Source organism: Mixophyes fleayi, chromosome 10 (assembly GCF_038048845.1).
Source record: "Mixophyes fleayi isolate aMixFle1 chromosome 10, aMixFle1.hap1, whole genome shotgun sequence".
NCBI classification, from domain to species: domain Eukaryota; kingdom Metazoa; phylum Chordata; class Amphibia; order Anura; family Limnodynastidae; genus Mixophyes; species Mixophyes fleayi.
The window spans coordinates 70,940,388-70,962,293 of record NC_134411.1 but is presented as its reverse complement, the minus strand read 5'-3'; the positions used below and the strand labels follow the sequence as shown (position 1 = coordinate 70,962,293).

At 39.9% G+C, this 21,906-nt stretch overlaps 1 protein-coding gene across 1 annotated transcript in view; it reads right to left on the bottom strand.

The window, feature by feature from the left end:
• Positions 1-20,738, bottom strand: part of NOD2 (nucleotide binding oligomerization domain containing 2) — a 92,102-nt gene extending 71,364 nt beyond the window's left edge. The window contains exons 1-2 of the mRNA XM_075188860.1: positions 20,649-20,738; positions 819-1,334 (exon numbers count right to left, since the gene is read on the bottom strand). Of these exons, the coding sequence (XP_075044961.1) occupies positions 819-1,277 (459 nt within the window). The 5' untranslated portion in view covers positions 1,278-1,334; positions 20,649-20,738. The remainder of the gene's footprint in view (positions 1-818; positions 1,335-20,648) is intronic.
• Positions 20,739-21,906: the final 1,168 nt, after the last annotated feature.

Here is a 21,906-nt window from a genome sequence, read left to right as displayed (position 1 = left end):
TAAATCAAGTAACCAATAAAGGTATGCAGACAAAGAGACAGTATGTAAGCTGTATACAGGTGTCCGTTGATGATACATTATTAAAAGTCCTTAGACAACAGTGTTAAATATCTACTGGATGAAACGAAAACAGCAGATTGGAATATATAAACCATAGGCAGATCGTAACTGTGGATACATATACAAATCTGTGGAGTAAATCAAATGTGTCCGCTAAAAATACAGAGCTTGAAACACAAAAGATAAGTGTAAGACATCAATACTATTTAAATAACCTAAAGTGGGCACCCATGCCTACAAGGCAGACTTTAGCAAGAAGGTGTGCTAGAGACTATTTTACAGGCTGTAAGCTATGAACAGAATCAGATGACACAGGGTTTTGAGCGGAGTCAGTCGGGCAGAGCAAAACATGATAGAATGTTAATGCACACTAAAAGGGTGCACACTAAAAGGGTGCACACTAATTAAAATGTTGAAATTTCTCTAGTTTCAGGAAAATCTCAAATGGGGCTTTTGGGCCTTTTGAATAAATGGAAGCAATATTAAACAGAGAATAACTAGAATAATTCCACTTATCAACCTAGGTGACATAGAAGGGTCAATTTTCTTCCAAAAACTGTAATAGTAGGGGTCATTTGGGGAACTGGCAACACTATCCAAAGATCTGTTTACATTTTAACTTCTAATTGAACTTGTTTTATACAACTTATATATTTTACTTATGTTTAGGAAAACTTTAAAAAGAAGAAAAGTGTTTTTGGCCACAACGACCTTGAAGGCATACATCCTTAACTTAGCAAGCAGAGATGAAAAGTTACCTTCTGTGACGTTGAAAAGATGGGTCTCTGTACATCATCAATTTCGAATTTTGAGACATAGCCATATTCCAAAAGTTGCTGAAAAACAGCATTTATGTAGTTACTCAATAATCGAACAATCCTTGGTCGTTCAGTTTGTAGATACTGACACGCTTGAGAAAGGTCCTCAGGAGTCTGCAAACAGAGGTTATCCTCATGTACTGCATTCTCAACTATATGAAAAGCATCCAAAAAGTATTTACAATCAGTTTCACCTTTGCAGGTGATAACATCCAGTAGGTCCCGGACCAGTTTTGCCAAGGGTTGACCTACAAGACTGAGTGCTGCATAGTCTTCCCAGTTAAGGACATTCCATGAAAGAAGATGGTCCACCAAGCATTCATATTTTTCTCCAGAGCCGTCAACCAATGTAGACACCAGGTGTTCTCTCTGCGTTTGGCAAGCCTGCAGTGAGCACATCCCACATTCTGATCATGGAGACGTATCAAACATTCTATCCTGTAGAGACAACAATCTCTGCAGTAAAAAGAAATTAAGTGACAATTTAAAGGGTTTTACTTCAAATGGGGACAACAACGTAAACCAAACCAATATGTAAACAAATGTTAACAATAACACAACTAGCTATTAATTAATAAAATGTTGTCTTGTACTGGTTTATAGTATGTGAATTAGTTATTTATCTAACTCCATAATGTCAGTGAGCCCCTTTGAAACAGTGGCAATGGGATTTGTTCTGTACTGCCATATATCACCAATAGAATAACTCACTCTTAGGGGCATATTCGTTTGCTTAGTTCTCGCGGCGCGTAAAAACTATTACCGTAGCTGGATTTCAGCTCGCGGCTCAGGGAGCTGCGAGCTGAAATCCAGCGAGTAAATTACCGTATTAACTGTTTTTTCACGCACGATTACCGTAATAACGGACCGCGAGATTTTCGGCGTTTCTGCCGAGAATTGAATATGCCCCTTAGAAGAGGTTCAGTAGATTTGAGAAATGAAACACAAGTCAAAAGTGCCTGTTTTACACAGCAGATTAGTCACCTTTGTGATGGACTCACCCAGCAAGTTTCTGCTAGAATAGGGATAGACCTACGATTGTGAGCAGATGTTGGGCAGATTGATAACATTTATGCATCATCACTGTTACATCACTTCTTAACCCATTGCATTGGTTTCTTTCAGGGTACAAAACTCAGCTGTAAGTCTCTTATGTCTGTAATCAGACTCCTGCTTAGACTATAAAGATTATAGTTATGGACAGAAGCAGATCTGACACTTTCAAAGAGGATCTAAAGTTACATTTTCAACAGATGCTTAGATAAAGATGATATCCACTAATATGATAATATCCACACCCCTACCTGAAATGTGGGGGGCCCCTTATGCTGAGCTTTTGGCATCCCTAATGAAATCATTAAGAAATTGACACAGTCCTTGTGTCGATTTCCGAATAATTGGGCCCTCAACCCAATTTCATCAGTATCTTCCACAGTGCAGAGAAATGGACTCCAAAAGGTGGCAACCCCACAATTCAGGTAAGAGAGGTAAAATGGGGGATAACTCTTACAAAATAATGGTTAGCATGTGGAAAAAAGACTTTAAGGAGCAACTGTTGCCTATTTTTAGAAGAGACAGCCATTTTTTTGTAATAAATGTCTTTAAAAATAAACTGCGGGGCAGCATTGTAGTAGAGAGATCTTCAGATCCTTCCTTTGCAGGCTTAGTGCTCCACCATAGCATATTCAGCCATGCCATTAACAACCTGTTAGTAATGTGATCACTTTACTATAGATTTGCCGGGACAGGCTCCTATCAGAGTCACTGTCTCATCTTACCAATTTTAATAAATTGACACATTAATTCATTTGTAATCATTGCGATAAGTAATTAAAATTAACAGGAGAAGTTTGCGATTGATCATAAATAGACCCCTTAGACACACAAACACCATTTTGTTCCGTCAGTGCTGCTTACCGAGCTCAAGACTAAAGCTGTGCAGGCGTGTCAGGAATTTAGCACTTATGCTGCCATCTATGCACAGGAAAAGACAGCGTAAAACTGAACAGGCTAATACACATGAGTGTGCAAAGTGCCTATATGCTGTTAGCATTAGGAGCTTGAATCTTACTGGGTACTTTGTGCACTGGGCCCCATAGCAGCCACATGGGCTACTATGGATATTTTAATGCTCCTGACTATAAGCAGCATTCAGGATCAGTCAATGCAGGAAAAAAAGTCAGTAGATACATAGAGAGTAATTATCTCTATGATTATGGGTATGTTGACCGCGTTCCCAGTGTTGGGCTTGTTCTCAATGACAATACCCACCTAATCTAAATCACCATACCTCTCAACATGCAGGTCACCGGCATCGGGACAAGGGGTGTGGCCACATCACAATGGGGGCTTGACCATGCCCCCAGAGGGCTGCCAAGCTCTGTAAAGCCTCCAACACTCTCTGGGCAGGACAGCGGGGCAAAGCCCTAAATTCAGGAATGCCCCGCTGAAATTGGCACTTATTACACATCTGAACCAAAACATGAATATCATAATCAAATATCATAGCCTGACAATGATCAAAAAAATGAATACAGGTCAAATAATCCTATACTTTTACTTTTTTGTGTATGGAGTGCTTGATTGTGCCATACTTCCATGTAATCATTTACAGATTTAATATTGAAATCATAAGAACTGCTTTTTTGTTTTAAACAGCTTTTGCTTTGTTTTATCTGCAAGTAGTCAGTGCTCAACAAACAAACCTAACTGGTTTTCTACAAAAGCAACTTTTACGTACAGGTGTAACCTGATCAGATAGAAGTAAGAGCACCACCGTTTACTCTCACTGTTCTGTTTAAAATCTTTTGTCCCATTTTTGCTGTAAAAATATTAGAAGTAACAGCACACACCCTTATTTTGGTGCACACATAGGGAAAAACTGACAAGATTTGGTATGGGGATTCGGTACAAGTAAGTGACCTATGGTACAGCACAGAGATTCTCAAAAATTTCAAACCGGTACAAATTTTGATTCAGTTTGACTGCTTTATAGGCGACAAACATGTTTACAGTACAATCACCAATTGATCCAGATTGCAGTTCACAATTTGTGGCTCATATTTGCAATTCACTTCTGCTAAAATTAGTGTTTAAAAATATTTTTACTTGAAAACATTGTTTAACATTTCTGTAATTCAAATAGTGAAAACTACAGTGTAGAATTTCACAGTTCAAGTTTGAATTGGATCAAACATGGTTTAAGAATTTTTTTATTTTTAGCTCAATTGTTGTTTTTTTAATCAATCTAAAGTTTGTGAAATTCTAGCATACTTTACAGCATAGTTGCCTACTCTCCCACAATGTCCGAATATCCTCCCAGACTTCTGAGAGTCCAGGGCAATCTCCTGGATCCTTTCTACTTAGTTGTAACAATTCTGGCCAGGGTCATTCAAAACCTGCTCTATTTAAACTCAGCACTGACACCTGCTCACTGTCAGTGCAACTCCAAGGCTCCATTGACCCTTGTGTATCCTGACCCTGTTTTCATTAACCAAGTGCTGGAGCACTTCTCCTGGGACTTCCTTGCTGCAAGTATCTTCATGTGTATATTACAAGACTGTTTACTGTTAAGTGGGCCTCTACTGTGATACACACACTCTCATTACCTTCAACCCTGCTGTATAAGAACCTATGTCATACCAAACAGGCTGGTTCGCTTACACTGCAAATTCCTGGACTCTGCGGTGTACAGACTTTTCCTTTCATCTCTGTGTAGTGTCATCTACTAATTACAGAACCCTGTGGTATCCTGAACATTGGTTAATTGCTACCTTCTTTCTGACTCTGACTATTCTCACCTTTGGTGTGGTTATAATAGCTGATAACATCTGTGCTGTGAACAAGACTGCTTTTGTGTATATCACCTTGCCACGCTCCGTTGCGGCTAATTAGCACCTTCATTGTATAATTGCCTCTGCTACAGTCATGGCTACGCTCCTCTTGTGTGCTTAACCTTGCCGGTTTGTCCATCGCTGCACTGTGATTTATTGTGTCTCTCTGCATTGTTATATGTAGTGTTCCGCTCTGGATTCCTCTCTGCCTCAGTCCCAGTACTATGCTTTGGTGTATCATTATCATCATCATGTGGGAGGAAACCGGAGCACCAGGAGGAAACCCACGCAAACACGGGGAGAACATACAAACTCCACACAGATAAGGCCATGGTCAGGAATTAAACTCATGACCCCAGTGCTGTGAGGCAGAAGTGCTAACCACTAAGCAACCGTGCTGCCCCATTGATGCTTGCATTGCTATATGTTCTCCTTGTGATTTGCAGCACTTGTCGCTGCTTCCATTAATCTAACCCATTCTCTTTATTCTGTATTTATGTACGTTACAGGTGAGTTAAAAGATAGTGAATGGATAATCACATAGAATTGCATATTTGCACATAATTATTACCTATTTTCTTATAGTTTTTTTAAATGTGTAAACCTGAACAGGCAGACCTTGAAGGCCATATAGGTTTGGGGGCTGGCTCGTGATTCCATTGAAACTTTATAATTTGATATTTTTTTGTCATTGATTTCCTTAGCTTTATCTGTATTTCTGCTGAGAATAGGGGAGTGGGTATCTCATCATCATCATCAGCTATTTATATAGCGCCACTAATTCCGCAGCGCTGTACAGAGGACTCATTCACATCAGTCCCTGCCCCATTGGAGCTTACAGTCTAAACTTCCTAACATACACAGACTAGGGTCAATTTTGATAACAGCCAATTAACCTACTAGTATGTTTTTGGAGTGTGGGAGGAAACCAGAGTACCTGGAAGAAACCTACGCTAACACGGGGAGAACATACAAACTCCACACAGATAAGGCCATGGTCAGGAATTGAACTCATGACCCCAGTGCTGTGAGGCAGAAGTGCTAAGCACTAAGCAACCGTGCTGCCCCATTGATGCTTGCATTGCTATATGTTCTCCTTGTGATTTGCAGCACTTGTCGCTGCTTCCATTAATCTAACCCATTCTCTTTATTCTGTATTTATGTACGTTAATAATACTTCCACATATTATCTGTAAAATTATTATTATTATCTTTAATTTATAAGGCGCCACAAAGGGTCCGCAGTGCCTTACATAACATACCAAAAAATCTATACATATTTATGTTTCTCCATTATATGTGATATCTGTATTATACATCTGCAGACTATACTTCATTCCTATCATCTGTACATAATTATATATATATATATATATATGTTTATTATCTAACTCATTGAAGTATTGAAGAATCAACATCTGTGTCTTGCCTCATTATTCTGGAAACCCTAGTTAAGACTCAGCACCAGGTCACGATACAGGCCTGCTCTGACTAATCAGGCCTGTATCAAACCAGATCCGTAACATTAGTTAAGTGGTGGGGGCCGGGCTTAGGACATGATTCATGTGTCATCATGGCCCCACCCACTGCTGTAATAGGTTAAAAATGGTGATGCCAGTTTAGGGACGGGGACAGATGATGTGATTCTCTGAGCCCCACCCTCACACGCCCACCTGCCCCCCAGATCTCCCAGAACACATATTGCTAAAGTTAGGTTTAAGGAATGTGCTCCTTCCTATGGATGCAAGAGCAGCTCACACTAAGAGAATCCCTCCCTTGAAATTGTAGATAAAAGATACAGTTAGGCACTCATTGAGTTTGAGTAAGCTACCAGTTTGATTGAATGTATCTGAATCAGTTATAGTATGACCAGACTCACTTAAGTGGAGATCAGCCAATGGATGGACTAAGAAGATTTCCAAATGTATGGATATGGTATGCGGATTGCTAGGGTCTCTTGGCCTATTGATTTGATGAATGTTCTACAGTTCTTACTCGTTAGTTCATGGAAGATCTAATTGGGTGCTAACAAGTAATTTCATACACCAATTGTATGTCACATAGTCCAAAACCCTATAATTTAATGATAAAATTGTATCTTATATATCGTCCTAACAAATTCCTATCAATATTCACCAATATAACTCAATAATTACTAGCTGTTACATATAACAAAATTTATTATACATCATAAAAAGTGTCATAACCAATCATAAAAAACATCATAAAACCTTCATCTTAAGATAATACATATCACAGTAAACCCTTATAAAATGGATAAATAATTGGAAAAATAGTTCCATAAATCTCAGCTTTGTGGTCCACAATTCCAAATGCCACAGCTAGTCTTCAAAAAAATTAATATGTATAACTGACTGTATAAGTATAACTGACAGTGTAGGAGACTAATGGATCCAACCTTGAATAGTTCCAATCAAAATAATTCCAGTTCCTGAAAATTCTAGAAGATCAACAAACAGGCAAAAAAGCAAATCAACCCGCCAAGTGACCCTAACAATCCACATACCTGTTAGGCACCGCCGCGGCTTCTAACAGGTATGACCCCACAGACGCGTCCGGGCCATCGTCATGGCAACCAGGGCATCACTTCCTGTTCTCACGACCCGATCAGCTGGTCAGCCGGGCACATGCGCTAATGCCATGATTATTCAATCCAAGGTGAGGAATGATTATCATCCATGCCCCTCTAATTCATTGGTCCTTCCTGGTATATTAGGCAGGGAGGGCTTTGCCTCCCAGCCGGTTATAGTTCTCTGCTTCAGTGTACTTACCTGCTTCCTTTCTCTGCTCCTCTGCTCCTAGCTATTTGGATTGATTCTTCTGTGTATGACCCCTGGCTTGCTTACTCGACTCTGTTGGATTGCTTGTGACTCTGATCTCTGCCTGTTATCTGGATACGCTGTTTCGCTGCCAGCCCTGACCTCTGCCTGGACCTCACTACCGCTGCCTGCTGTAATCCTTTTGACATCCGCCTGTTTTCAGACTTCGCTGCTACTACCACCTGGCCCTTGCCTGCGCTACAGTAATATAATAAACTTGTACTACTCTGAGTTTAAGACCTGGGGGCATCCGAGTACCTGTGAGCATGCTCAACTCTGCGGAAAAGGCTATAGGTGAAGACCTCTTCAGAAAATACATTTTGCTCTTATAAAGCTTAGTTAGTTTGGAGCTTCTGATAGGTAGGCAGCCAATTACCTCCTGATATTTCTACTGATAGAGGCTACAATTGTGTATTAGTAGGACAGTCAATAATAATTGACTCTGCCACTATTAAACATTAGCTTATAGAAATGATCCTATATCAGACGTGGTATATGGATTTTCAATCTAAGACAATTTATCTGTAGGAATTAAATTGATATATGAAAATATCCTACCTATTTTCTAAGAAATTTGTGTCTTTCTACATATGACACTCCCCCAATTATATTGAAGAAATGGCATTTGGTGCATCCAGCTGATTTTAACCCACACATTATTTGTTTTTATTGAGCATATATCTTATATATCGCTGGTTTAATAACTACAATAATAAAAGTTAAGTTTTAATATATGTTCCCAAACATCCTTATCTAGCAAAATTGAGAGCTTTAGTGCACCTTATCAATCTTTTTTTTTCTCTTGAAGTATGCTTTACAGTAAGTAGTTCTGTACTGATTTGACGAACACATCCGAGAAACGATATGCAGACAGCTTGAGTATTTCTAGTTTATCTGCATTCCTTCACACATTTACATCAACAGACTCTTCTAAAAATGAATGCACAAGTAACTCATGATAATTCACTGGTCTTGCGGTAGGATACTAATTTTTCACACAGCACAGTCTCATTGAAAATATATTTGGATAAAAACATTTGCTAAAACTTTACATTTACATAGGTTTCTAATTAATAATATCCTTTAAAATGCATATGGTTAATGTCCTTTCCGTCACGCACCTTACCAACCTTCGTACATTATAAGTGTGACTTAAACTAAACCAAATAAAGACACGAACACGTATAAGGTTCTTTGGCAAAAGGTCGCAGTTTTATTAATAATAAACCAACTAAATTAAATTCACCTGGTTGTAGCGAGAGCAAAATGCAGTCAACTAACAACCAATCATCTAGCCAAATATTGCAATGCCAAGATGGCATTCAAACTAGCCAAGGAATAATCCCTTAACATTAGCCAGTGTTAAAACAGGCGTCAGCGTGACTGCTCCCTCCTGGACTCAACATTGACGGCCACGTAAAGCACGCCAAGGGATCCTCCACTCAGAAGGATCAAGAGTGATGTTACTTGAAAGGGGCAGTGACGTGCGCCCAAATATCATAACTACCGTTGTTATTAGTCGCTGACTGCTCTGCTCTCCCACCAACTGCGCCTTCTCTGTAAATAGAAATTGTTAAAACAAACTAAAACAAGTAGCTGGGCGGGTGGAAAGGCATCCGTGAAAGTGTGGGAAGAAAAGACCCAGCCAGAGCCGTAACTTAGAATTCTGGAGCCTGGGGCGAGAAAGACAAATGTCGCCGCCCTAGCCCTCAATTTTAACCAAATTAACCTAAAATATTCCTAAATTGCGCCCCCCTTCAGTGTTGCGCCCTGGGCGGTCGCCCCTGTCGCACAGCCCTAGTTACGGCCCTGGACCCAGCAATCCATGGGACTTAATACTGAAGAGACTATGCCACTCCCCATGGATCCTATTAGCTGGATGTCAGCAAAACTTTAACCCCGAATGGGCCTGAAACACATAAACCAATGCTTTTAAGTGCCCTCAGCTTAATGGCTTCACTTAACATTAGACAAGGTTGTCAAAATAATTGAGTTTCAAAAATAAAAACCACGATTTATTACAACCCTGAAACAAACATGGTGCTTTACAGAAAAAAAGTTTCATTGCCATTAACGTACACTGAGCCGCAGTGCTCAGTTTTTGGAGCAATGTGGCGCCAATGCAATATTTGGTTATTACATACAATACAGATAGAGCAGAGTGGATCTCTGCCAGTTCAGAGGTGACGGAGAATTTTGGTGCACGGAGAAGGGGATTTGCATGGTAATATCTCATTACACTGTATCTGTGCCCTCTCTCCACCTTAACTCCTTCGAGGGGCGAGCTGGCCTGGGGGGTAGGGGGCAGCGGCCCCCCGGGCCGCTCAGTCTTACCGCTATTAGGGCTGGGGGGTAGGCCGGCCGGCCGCCCCCGGATGCAATATACACATGTTCACCGGCGGCTGCATCTCATGACATAGGATGCGGTTGCGTCAGCGCACAGCCGGAGCCTGACTCCTTCTCTGGTCAAATATGAAGTGAAAGTCATACTTGCCAACATTTCTTTGTCTTTTTCCGGGAGATGCCGGCTGGGACGTGGGCGTGCAGGGGGCGTGGCGGCAAAATAGCGTCATTTTGGCCCCGCCCCATGACGGAATGACGCAAATCGCGTCATTTTACAGCGGGGGCGGGGCTAAACGCCGCGATTCCGGGTGAATCGCGGCGTTTAAACTGAATTTTTCCCACTTCCTATCAGGGAGATTGCCACACTCGTCCGGGAGACTCTCGCAAAATGCGGGAGTCTCCCGGACAATCCGGGAGAGTTGGCAAGTATGGTGAAAGTGTGCCATTCTTTCTTCATATATGACTTAATACATATAGTGTTGGTATTTATAAATATAGTATAGCAGAGGCAGCTAAGTGGTTCTGGTAATACTGGCTAGAAGCTTTAATAATTAACTTAATAAATTGTTAGGACAGTCTTTTGCCGGCTTACACAACTGAAAGCTCAGTTAGTGGAAAAAATAAATGAAATAACGTCTGAAAAGGTGTCTGTTTATGAAGACCCTTCGATAAAGTAAATTTTCGTCCTAGTTATCCTTAAAGGTTCACCAATGCTGACTCTTATCGCTGGGCCAGGCTTCCAGGAAGCCTCTGCACAAGCTGACATGCCAGGTTCAGCAAAAAATAGAAGTGTTTTTTTTTTTTTTTTTAAATTTTGTGTTCTAGGGCGCATGAAGATGTGTATTTGCAGGTGTACTAAAATAAAATGAACTTTAATGTAATAAGTATCACTGTGACATCAAAATGATCAATTCTGGCCAGAATAACATACAGAGTTATGACATGCATATGCAGCAATACGTTGAGATGCTGGTAGTATCGCAGGATGTGAGCTGCGAGATTTGAATGAAACCAGTTCAAGTCAAATAATCACATAAAAACAAAATGCAGATATGCAACTTATATCTATGCAGATATAAGTCCGTCCAGTGGATGATGCAAAGTATGTGAACATAATTCAGAATGGTTCAATAATGGATAGTTCCATAGATAGACTCAAATGTGTCCCGATGTTGTTGTGGGAAATATTCCCAATAACTCACGTTTGTGATAAAATGTTGCTTGTAGAGTAGTGACGTTCCTCTCCTATATTACGGGCACTTCTTCCCTCCCTGAATGCGGGTGGTTCTGCTCGCTCTTGGGTCCCATCGGACAAGTCTAGTTTCCAAGGCTGCGCATGCGCAGTCTGACCTCGGTGTTTGCCCGCTGGTGATGAAGTCACGGCTGATGTGGTTACAGCGTGCATGTATGCGGGCAATGTTTGAATGTTTGTGGCAGCTCCTGGTGTTGAGTGTGGGATACTGCCAAGGCTGGTGTTGAAAGTTGAGAAATATAACGTAAAACCAATGCGTTGCACCCCTCAAAAGAGTACGGGCTTCCCCAGGGATATGTGCAAACAAACTGACTGTTTGTCCTTGCCAGTATTTATGTAAGCTAGTCACTGGTTCCAGGCGTAAGTAGTCTATTGTTGATCAGTGACCTGCAGTGTTTGTTGGGTCCTGGGAAGACTCAGTTTATACAGCTAACTACCAGTCTTGTAGTACTTGAACAAGGTTGTCGGTTGAACAAAATACTTGTTCGTTCTCCAACATGAAATAGCAGAAAGTCGTTAACTATTGAGACAACCAATGGTTATATTCATTGATGTAACTGTTAAAGGCTTTCAGTTTCTGTAAAATGCAGTTAGTTTGGAGGGTTCTTTATTGATTTATAGTGAGGGTTGATAAATCTGCTGTGTCTTAGGGTAAGGTAGATCTATGATATGTGAGGTAGGTTAGTGCACCACAGGTAGTTGTTGGTATGTGGGCACTGAGCCATATGTCATAAATTGCCCGATTATTTGTATTTGGATAGTTACAGGAAATCTAATATTAGGTGTTCAGAAAAAAGCCAAGGTGAAAGTCCACAGTGAGGCCTCTAGGGGTCAATGTTTTAAGAGTGTGAATCCACCTGGCCTCTTCTTTTGAGATCTGCGCAATAAAATATCCCCCTCTCCAGGGCTGGTGGACTTGGCAAATTCCTAGGAATTTAAGGGTAGATGGATTATGATCATGAAATTTTGCAAAATGAGCGGACACACTGTGAGTTTCCTGCTTGTTTTTGATGTTCCGCAGACGTTCTGCGATCCTCACATGTAATTTATGGATAGTGCGGCCCACATACTAGCGCCCATGTGGGCATTCTAGCAGGTAGATAACACCACTGGTGTCACATGTTATCTTCCCTCTGATCTTATGGGACTCTCCTGTGATGTTAGAGTGAAAGGTGGTCACTGGTTTTGTTCCACTCTGTTTAGTGAGTTTGCAGGCTTGGCATCTGGTGCAAAAGTAGAAACATTCCCTATTCTCTTTGAGCCAGGTCTCTGATGTTTTGGCGTTCTTGGTGGGAATGCAACATTTAACTAGCTTAATATTTAGGGAGTTAGATTTTCTGTAGGTGATTGGGGTTTTTATGTGGTTTTTGTTGTTTTATAATAATAATAAAGAGTAAAAACCCCCAAAAATTGATGAAAAAAACACAGGAAAAATGCTTAATTTACTAATAATTAATAAATATTTTTTCTTGACCTGTCCCCCAGCTATTGCCATCCTGAGATGGTGATAGCGATAGGAAGACAACTCCCTGGTCTGCCTCTGTCCTTTGATAAATAGGCTTAAGCTTTAGGGAGGCCTCCCGATAAAGGCTATCGCTAGCAATACGCAGTGATGGTTACTAATGGCATGGGCCAATGTGAAATGGGGAGCTGCTCTAAGTTCGGCTGTTGCCGAACAAAACATATCTTTTTAAACTTTATTAAAAAAAATTCCCCCAACTTTAGTGGCACAGAAACCCAGTTCACCAGTGTACAGACTGGCCTGGTGGAACATTAAGATAATTCTTACCATTCCAGGACAGTATTACCAGGACAGATGCTCTGGCATATTTTCTCAGAAATTACAGCTATAAGTGACGGCAATAAAATAAAAAAAAAATACTTATAGTCACGATCAGCGCAGTAATAATAAATAGGCCCCATAGTATCTTAAGTTGAAACAAAACAAAATAATACAGATGCACACTACTAATGCAACTCCATCAAGTAAACATGGCAGACACATGGAGATGCAAATATATTGCCTTTAATGATTTCTTGATTTCTTAACTGTGCAGTCTTTATTCCACAAGTCTCTGATCAGTATAACGATCCTCTATTGCTTGTCGGCCCACCACCTTAAAGCCAGCTTTGTGAGAAAACGTTACCAGATTGGATACACACAAAACGCTGAGTGAACTGGCTAGAAAGAAAGCATGACTGACTGACATTCATCCATTGCATCTTGAAACCTTTAGGAGGTTGTTATTTTTTTATTCTTATGCTTATATTGGAACTTTTTGCTATTGTAATAGATGCCTTCTTGTCATAACAATTTCTACAAGCGATTCATGTCTCCATTATCATACAAGTTGGTACACTGACGGTGTAGAGGCAGAGGTTGTACCATCAAACTAATCTGCAGCTTGAATATGGGCAGAGCTCATTTATGGGCACAATACTTGGGCCTGTGACAGGTGAAGTTTTAGTAAACAAATTTGACAAATCATATGTAAAATTGGCATTGTATTCTTTTTAAACTCTATTTCTAGATCATCAAATTATGGTACCATGTTTGTCTTTTTCTAAGTAACTGAATGTGATTCACCAAACCTGGAAGCATCAGCTGAGAGCAAAATGCAATAAAATTGTGCCTGTTTGATCTTGGTGGTTTAGACTGACCTGTGTTTTTATATTGCTGGTCTTGCAAACAGCAGAGACATACAAACACTGGAATGTATAATAGTGGAGCCTACATGATTTCCTGTGTTTTTGAAACTTAGCACGCCTTTACTGTACATTGACTATGTGCATATGCCCAGTCCCCTCCCCATTACTCCCATGAAATCATAGGTTGTAGTAAGGGTCTTTTGTGCTCAAAGATGAATTTAATGTTGATGCGTTCACTGGCATATAGTTCCATTCTGGGCATGCGGTGAGCGATTTTACGCAAAATACGGCACATATTAGCATTTGCATTCCTAATGATCTACTGTTCATTTTAGAGATCTGTTATCAAAATTCAATCAGCAGTGACCACAGCTCGGAATGACTGTTTTTTTTTTCGTATAAAGCAAGTGAAAAATAAATGCATGCTCAGTTTTCTGACATTTTCCTCTGACACTTGTATTACACCACCAATCATCTAAATGACACATGTATGCAGACAGGATCCATTATCAAGAAATATCACTAATGAAACATAATTCACTTTTGTAGCAAAATAAACAAGTCCATAAAAGACGTCATCCATATATAAGTACATAATAGACCTGTGCCAACAAACTAGTACATGAACCAAAATATAATAACTGAAGAACTAAAAACTGATTTACAAACTCAATCTTTTTTAGGAGGCCTACACACTTCGACTGTAGGTATTTTTTGGGCCAGTCAATTGTTTTAGAAATGGGGTGATGAACCTCTTAGTCCGTCGGCCACACTGGGAGATTGTACTCATTTGAAGGTGCTGCAGTGACATGGTAACTTGATTAAAAATTTCAATGATGTATTGTTTACTACAGAAAAAATAGTCACCTGTGGTAAGGATGACAAGTAACCAGGTAGTGAGATAAAAATATATGTTTATTATTCATTAGATGAGACTATGAGGTCCAAGGAGAAGAGCGGGGTTGTGAGGACACCATTAGCATCATCAATGATGCGGGTCTGGTCATCAGAACCCATACGGCAAGGTCTGATGACACAAATTGTGATGAGAAATCCAGGAGAGTGGCCTACACCGCCAGGGGAACTCTCCAAAGTTTGTGAGACTCACAGACATTCCAGGAGAGTAGGCAAGTACGGGCTATGGTCTGTAGTACAGTGACAGTCTAGCAGGGAATCAGAGTGCAGTTGATTAAATCAAACTCTGACAGTCTGTCGGAACTCACTATCATATTCCCCACCCTTACAACCATAGTGAGACCTGGTACAAGGCAAGTACAGGGGGACACGGGGCACCCAGACAGAAATACTATTGTGCTATTTCACACTTCATCTGTCTAGGCCCCATTATAATTTGATCATTTTGGGACTATACATATCTATAGATATAAGAAGTTTTGGTCTGTGTGTAACTGGCTATATTTAGAAACAGATTACATCTAACATAAAAAGTGATAAATAATAAAAAATAAGCCAAAACATAAAAAAATTAAGTTGCCTCAAGCTATATAAACTCCCAACATTCCAGATCTATGAATCAGGACAGGGTGTGTGGCCATGTCATGATGGGGGCATGGTCACATATGAACAGGGGCATAGCCGGATTAAGGGGGGGGCACAGGGGGCAAGTGCCCCGGGCCCCCCTCTCTCCGAGGGCCCCCCGCCGCCTGCATGACTTCACCTCTTTACCTGCTGTCAGTTGACAGCAACTGACAGCAAACACGCCGTGCCCCCTTTCTTCGCGCCCCCCCTCCCCGTCCGTCGCCCGCATTACCTCTTCTGTTGTCACGCTGTCAGTTACTGTCTAACAGCAACTGACAGCAACCGCTCCGTGCCCCCCACTTTCCCAGTGACCCCCACTCTCCGCGCCCCCCCCCCCCCCCCGCCTGCATTACCTTCTCTGCTGTCAGTTACTGTCTGAAAGCAACTGACAGCAACCGTGACATCTGACAGCGGCGGGGTCCCTACTGACGCATGCGCGATGCACCCACTCTGTGTTAGCAGCACCGCGGCTGCTGTAACATCTAAAAAGGCCAAAATGGAGCTGCTGCGCATGTGCAGCTGCAGCAGCTCCTCCTCGACATGAAGACGGAAGAGAGTAGGTGAGTGGAACCAAAAATTATACATAAATAAATATATAGAGAAAACCCTTCATAACATGTTTATTTCTTGATTAAATATGCCTATATATATATATATATATATATATATATATATATATATTGTGGCTACATTTTACATATTTAATCAAGCAAACAAGTAATAATCATGCTATGTGGGGTCTTCTTAAATATGTATATAGATATGATTATTTATTTTATCAGTAGTGTTTCAATAAATATACATTAAACATTAATATTAGACTGGTAGAGCCAATGCCAGAGTGGCAGATTCTATTTTATTAATCATTAGTAAAGTAATTACTGAAGCCGTCCAGTTATATTAAAGTTTGAATAAAATTGTAGTACATTATATATAATTTATATTTATTTATATACATATATTTATGTAATCTACTTAAAGCTTTAATATAAGTGGCAGGCTTCGATAATTACATTAGTAATGATTAATAAAATAGAGGGTCCTGCATGAATATATATATATATATATAGACACATATATATGCACATATATACATAGCTACACATATATATATATATATATATATATATATATATATATATATATATATATATATATATATATATATATAGATAGATATATATATTCAAAATTGGTGTTACGTTATCAAAGTTAGTTTAAATGTGCAGTATCATTGCTAGTTTTAATGTGCACTATACATTGTATTTTTAAAGTGCGGTGTCATTGCTAGTTTTAGCTTGCGGTATAAATGTTCGTTTTAGAGTACGTTATCAATGGTATTTTTAATGTGCGGTATCATTGCTAGTTTTAATGTGTGGTGTCAATACCCATTTTAATGTGGGCTTTTGATGATTGTTTTAATGTACAGTATTTTAGTTTGTGTAAGCAATGATTTGTCTTATGCAGACAACCTTGGCGAGTCCTCTGGAAGAGCTGTAAGTGTCATACTGTGGGCTGTAGGTGATGTAATGCAGGATGTGTCAATGCTAATAGCCTTATACCCAATGGCGTTATTTTACATGCGTTTTATACAAAGGTGCGTGTACAATTTACAAGTACCTGTACTAATATTAATATATATATATGATGCCCGACATTCAGTGAGCAGCGGCAGGAGAGAGGAGAATTGGTAAGAAGAAAGAAGAAAAAACAGAAGAAATAGAAGAAAGAAGGTCAAGTATGGTAAGTAAAGAAATGGAGGGGAATGGTGATAGGAAACAGCAATGGAGGGACAAAAGAATGAAGGAGGGGGCAGAGTGAGGATGTTGAGGGGCACAGAGTGTGTGGATGCAGAGGGGCACAGAGTGTGTGGATGCAGAGGGGCACAGAGTGTGTGGATGCAGAGGGGCACAGAGTGTGTGGATGCAGATGATGCAGGGGCACAGAGTGAGTTAGCTGTAAATTATTCTTTGACAGAAATATAATTGAAAGAAATATCTAAAAAAATTATTTTCCCTTGGATTTATGTGTATTATTTTTGCATACAACTAAATAAGTATTTCTATCCTGACCTAATTACGCTATTTTGACCCAACTACTTATAAAACGGGACTGCTCAGTAATTATTTTGGAGGGGTGACTTGAAAAAATTATGGAGACTCTAATGGTGCCGCAAAATGCAAAAGTTTGGGAACCACTGCCTTAATTTTAGATCTTAGGGGCCCCCCTGTCTTAAGTGCCCCGGGCCCCCCAAAGCCTTAATCCAGCACTGAACAGGGGTGTGGAGAGCAGCAGTGAACAGGACATATACTTCCCACCTATAACCTGACGGGATGAACATATCTGCAGGTAGGATGATAGGACAAAGCCCTCAAATCTGAGCTGTCTAACCTAACTTAGCACAGTTACGAGGTATGCTCAACCCCTTGATGTGTGTGCCACAAACATTTTGACAGCAGTTATTTGGAATGTTGGGAAACAAGTTTAAATGTCTCCACACGGATATATGCTGTCGAGAGTATTACAGGAAATAGTTTTTAAGTTTTACTAGAAGGTTTCAATTACACTATATTTTACATTTTGAATTTAGGTTTCTTTAGGGTCAATTTTATTTTTAACATTTCCTTTCTAAACAGCTGTGAGGATACCACCCTTAGCTGGGATGGGAGTTACCCTCTGTGGGATTCAACTCACTCGGGTAGCCTAGAATATATGCAAAATAAGGCTTTATTACGACAGCATAACACCACAGGACGTTCACAAGATACAGGATAAATGGTAGCATGTATCCTCCAGCAGCCTCTTGCAGTCAGCACTTCAAAATAATAATCCCAGTCTCTTTCAGAGTCTTAAACTCCCGCAATATTACCACTACCGATTATCAAAACAGTTATGGTGTCGCCCAGCCTGGGTTACTGGCTCACACAGACCCTGTCCTGGTAGGGTTTCCTCCAGCGGCACCATAATGTCCTTTTCACTGATGTCTTGTACACCACAATCCTCCAAGCTAGAATAGCTCTTTTGGCATTCTACTCTCCCTATATTCTTTGCTGTATACACAGGGAGTAGGGTCACTTGTCTCAATCCTCCCCCTTACAGAGGTCTCTCAGTGGACACTTTAGCTTTTAGACATACAGCCTCTGTTACCTTGATTATACAATGGAATGGCTTTACTCAATTAGCTATTTGGCTGAACACTAAACAAAGGGTTACAATATAACATCAAGTAATGACACTTCACGCTGTTCTGTTATTTTCACCCAATATGGCAATATTCTTTCTATTTCTAATATATACAGTATTGCAAGTAATAGCAGGGGCAAAATGTACCTAATAACATGAAATAATACGCATAATACACCGATGCTCTGGTGTATATACTTAGACTGGGCCAAGGATTAAAAAATACATTAAACCGCGATAAATGGGTGATGAATAAAAAGTTCTCAGTCCAGCAGCACCCCGTTTCCTGACAACAGCCAATGTTGTTGTCAAAATCGATAGGATCAATATTGTCGTAAAATGCTTAAGAATATTACTACTAATGGCCTGTGCCTGGGTCATCATGCTGCAAGTGATACAACTGCTTGAACTAAGCACCTGAGTGGTCGGGTGTTGGCCAATTAGCGCTCCCATGTATAGTGCCACATTGGACAGTGATCCCATATCTAAGCCAAGCTGCTGTATTCCAGAATGTGTGGCCAGGTTTAAACAAATATCAAAGTTAAATATCCAGTCATTTATCCTTGGTACTGTAACTGTCTGAAGGACAGAAGGAATTTAGGTGCATATGTTTATTTCTTAGTCAATGTCTCTTGATGCCAGACCCCATAAAAGACTATACCCATATGGGTATAGTTATTTCCTTAGTCTCATGGTCACATATTGTTTGCTTCTTCAGGCACTGAACTTGAATTATCTGCCAAACAAGCACCTTATGTTACAGTAATAAATAACAGTGTAAATTACTTGCTATTCTCTACTTTGATAGCACATGAGCTGGATTAATCCTTGGGGACTTTAATGGCAGCACTGAATTATGTGGTTTAGGAATGAGAAACAGAACTGCAGTCACTGCTGGGGGGAAGGGGGTAGCGGCTGCTACAGGACCCAAAGGTAAGTTGGGGTTGGTGGTAAATAACAATGTATCAATTTACCGGGAATGTTGCATTAAGGTCAAATTGCACCAGCAAAACATGCAAAGTTTTCCAGCCAAATCCAGAATGAGGCAAAAATTCCACAGAACAGTTCTGAACATTTAGCTCATCTCCAGAACAGATTAACAAGAGTAGGGATGACTAAGGTCCACAAAGGTACGTTAGAATCACACGCATAGGTAGTGATAATCTCAGTCTCAGCTGACTCTTAGAAACCAATGGTCTACCAGATGTTAGTATGGACTGAAATCTATAAATAAACATGAATATACATAATGCAGGTAGGTAGTTTTACATTACTATGAAAAAATACATAAATGTAATGTTAGTAAATGAACACTTAGGTGCAATAATTGCACTTAACTACATTTAACAAGCAATCAGACCATTATAACACTTTCTAACTTGGACTAGACAGGTAAAAAAATATTTATTGATTGGTTGCTGTGGTTTACTGCAAATGTTGCACCTACATTTAGTATTTAGTATATCTGCCTTGTAGTGCCTTAAAAAACTAACCATTAGAATGAGTAATGAAATTAGTAGTACAAACTAATCGTATCAGGAGACATAACATAAATTGTGCAGTATTGCACTGAATAGTACACATTTATTGTGTACTAGTAACGAATATACTAATTAAGTTTTAATAGTATTTGCACACACCCTCATTTCCTTTTTACTAGCAATTTAGCAATAATATATGCACAATACATATAATAATAGATTTAAAACAGTAAAGTAAGTAGAACTAAAGCGTGTTATTAATGAAATGTTAAACAAGGGGATGTAAATATGATTCATACAACTAAAATAGGAAAAAAAAAAAGATAAATAAAATAGGGCATTGAAATAAAGTGCAACAGGGTCACATTACTTGAGCGTTAACAATTTAACAAATGCATCAAAAAAGTTTTGCTGTGCATTTATTATGTGGATTTTGTGTAAGAAAATCACTGCACTCACTATGCACAAAGAAGTAGTGCTTTCCTGGATAGGTGCCACTGAAAACCATCAGATGGATTATACTGTTGTAAGTGAAAGTCCTCGGCTCCCTATGTGTCCTCTAACTTTACATAAGAGAAGCACTGCACACACATAGCAGCTCAAACACTGAATGACAAGTATACATAACATTCAACATTCATTTTACTTACCAGCAATTCACACAAAGATCCAGCTCTATCCCCATGATAAACACCAGTAAAGCATTAGAACAGTGAGAGAAGAAGGAGCAGTTGCTGCTCTCAACAGATTCAGTGGCTCTTCCTATTTATACACTTCCTATTACATCACCTCTCAACCTTTTCACTAAATCTCCTCCTTCATTGTACTCAACACTGCTCATGAAAGTGCCTGTGAGTGTGTGATTTCAGAAGAAAGTAGCTTACTTTAATGTAAAGGAAACAAAGTTCTTTTTCTACTGCACTATAAGGGGCATATTCAATTGTTGGCGTTACAGTCAAAAGTAACGCGCCCCACGCACTATTACCATCATTACGGTAATAGTGCGCGTAAATAACGTTATTATGGTACATTTCTCGCTGGATTTCAGCTCGCGGCTCAGGGAGCTGAAATCCGGCTTACTATTACCGTAATACCAGTAATAGTTTTTCCGTGGCGGAAAACGCGGACAATTGAATATGCCCCTAAAAGGGGAATTCAATTGAATTACCGTAATAACGGTAATAGTGCGCGGGCCGCATTGTTCTTACGAACAACGCAGGCCATTGAATTCCAATCCTAAATGTTCATTTAGAATCTACTTAAAGTGGGACTAATCCACCCAAAAATAAAAGGACCTATTTTAGATTAAATAGTTATTAAGTGGAAAACTTTTATTGGGCAATTTATCATAAAAATATCACTGAGGCAGTGAAGCGACGCTCATCTCTCTGGCGACACTGGCAAGAGTATTAAAAGATAAAAAATGGTAAATACATTATTTTTACAATAAAGCATTTCTTTCTGTTGCTGCTCCCCAGCTGATGCCATCCTGAGATGGCATTACAGAGGACAGCGGTGATATTTGTACGGCTGCTATCGATGATAAACTAGCTTCCCCATGGGGAAGCATCACAAGAGATCATCATCATCATCATCATCATCATTTTATTTATATAGCGCCACTAATTCCGCTGCGCTGTACAGAGAACGCACTCACATCAGTCCCTGCCCCATTGGAGCTTGCATTCTAAATTCCCTAACACACACACACACACAAACACACACACACACATACACACACAGACTAGGGTCAATTTGATAGCAGCCAATTAACCTACTAGTATGTTTTTGGATTGTGGGAGTTAACTGGAGCGCACGGAGGAAACCCATGTAAACATGGGGAGAACATACAAACTCCACACAGAAAAGGCCATGGTCAGGAATTGTACTCATGACCCCAGTGCTGTG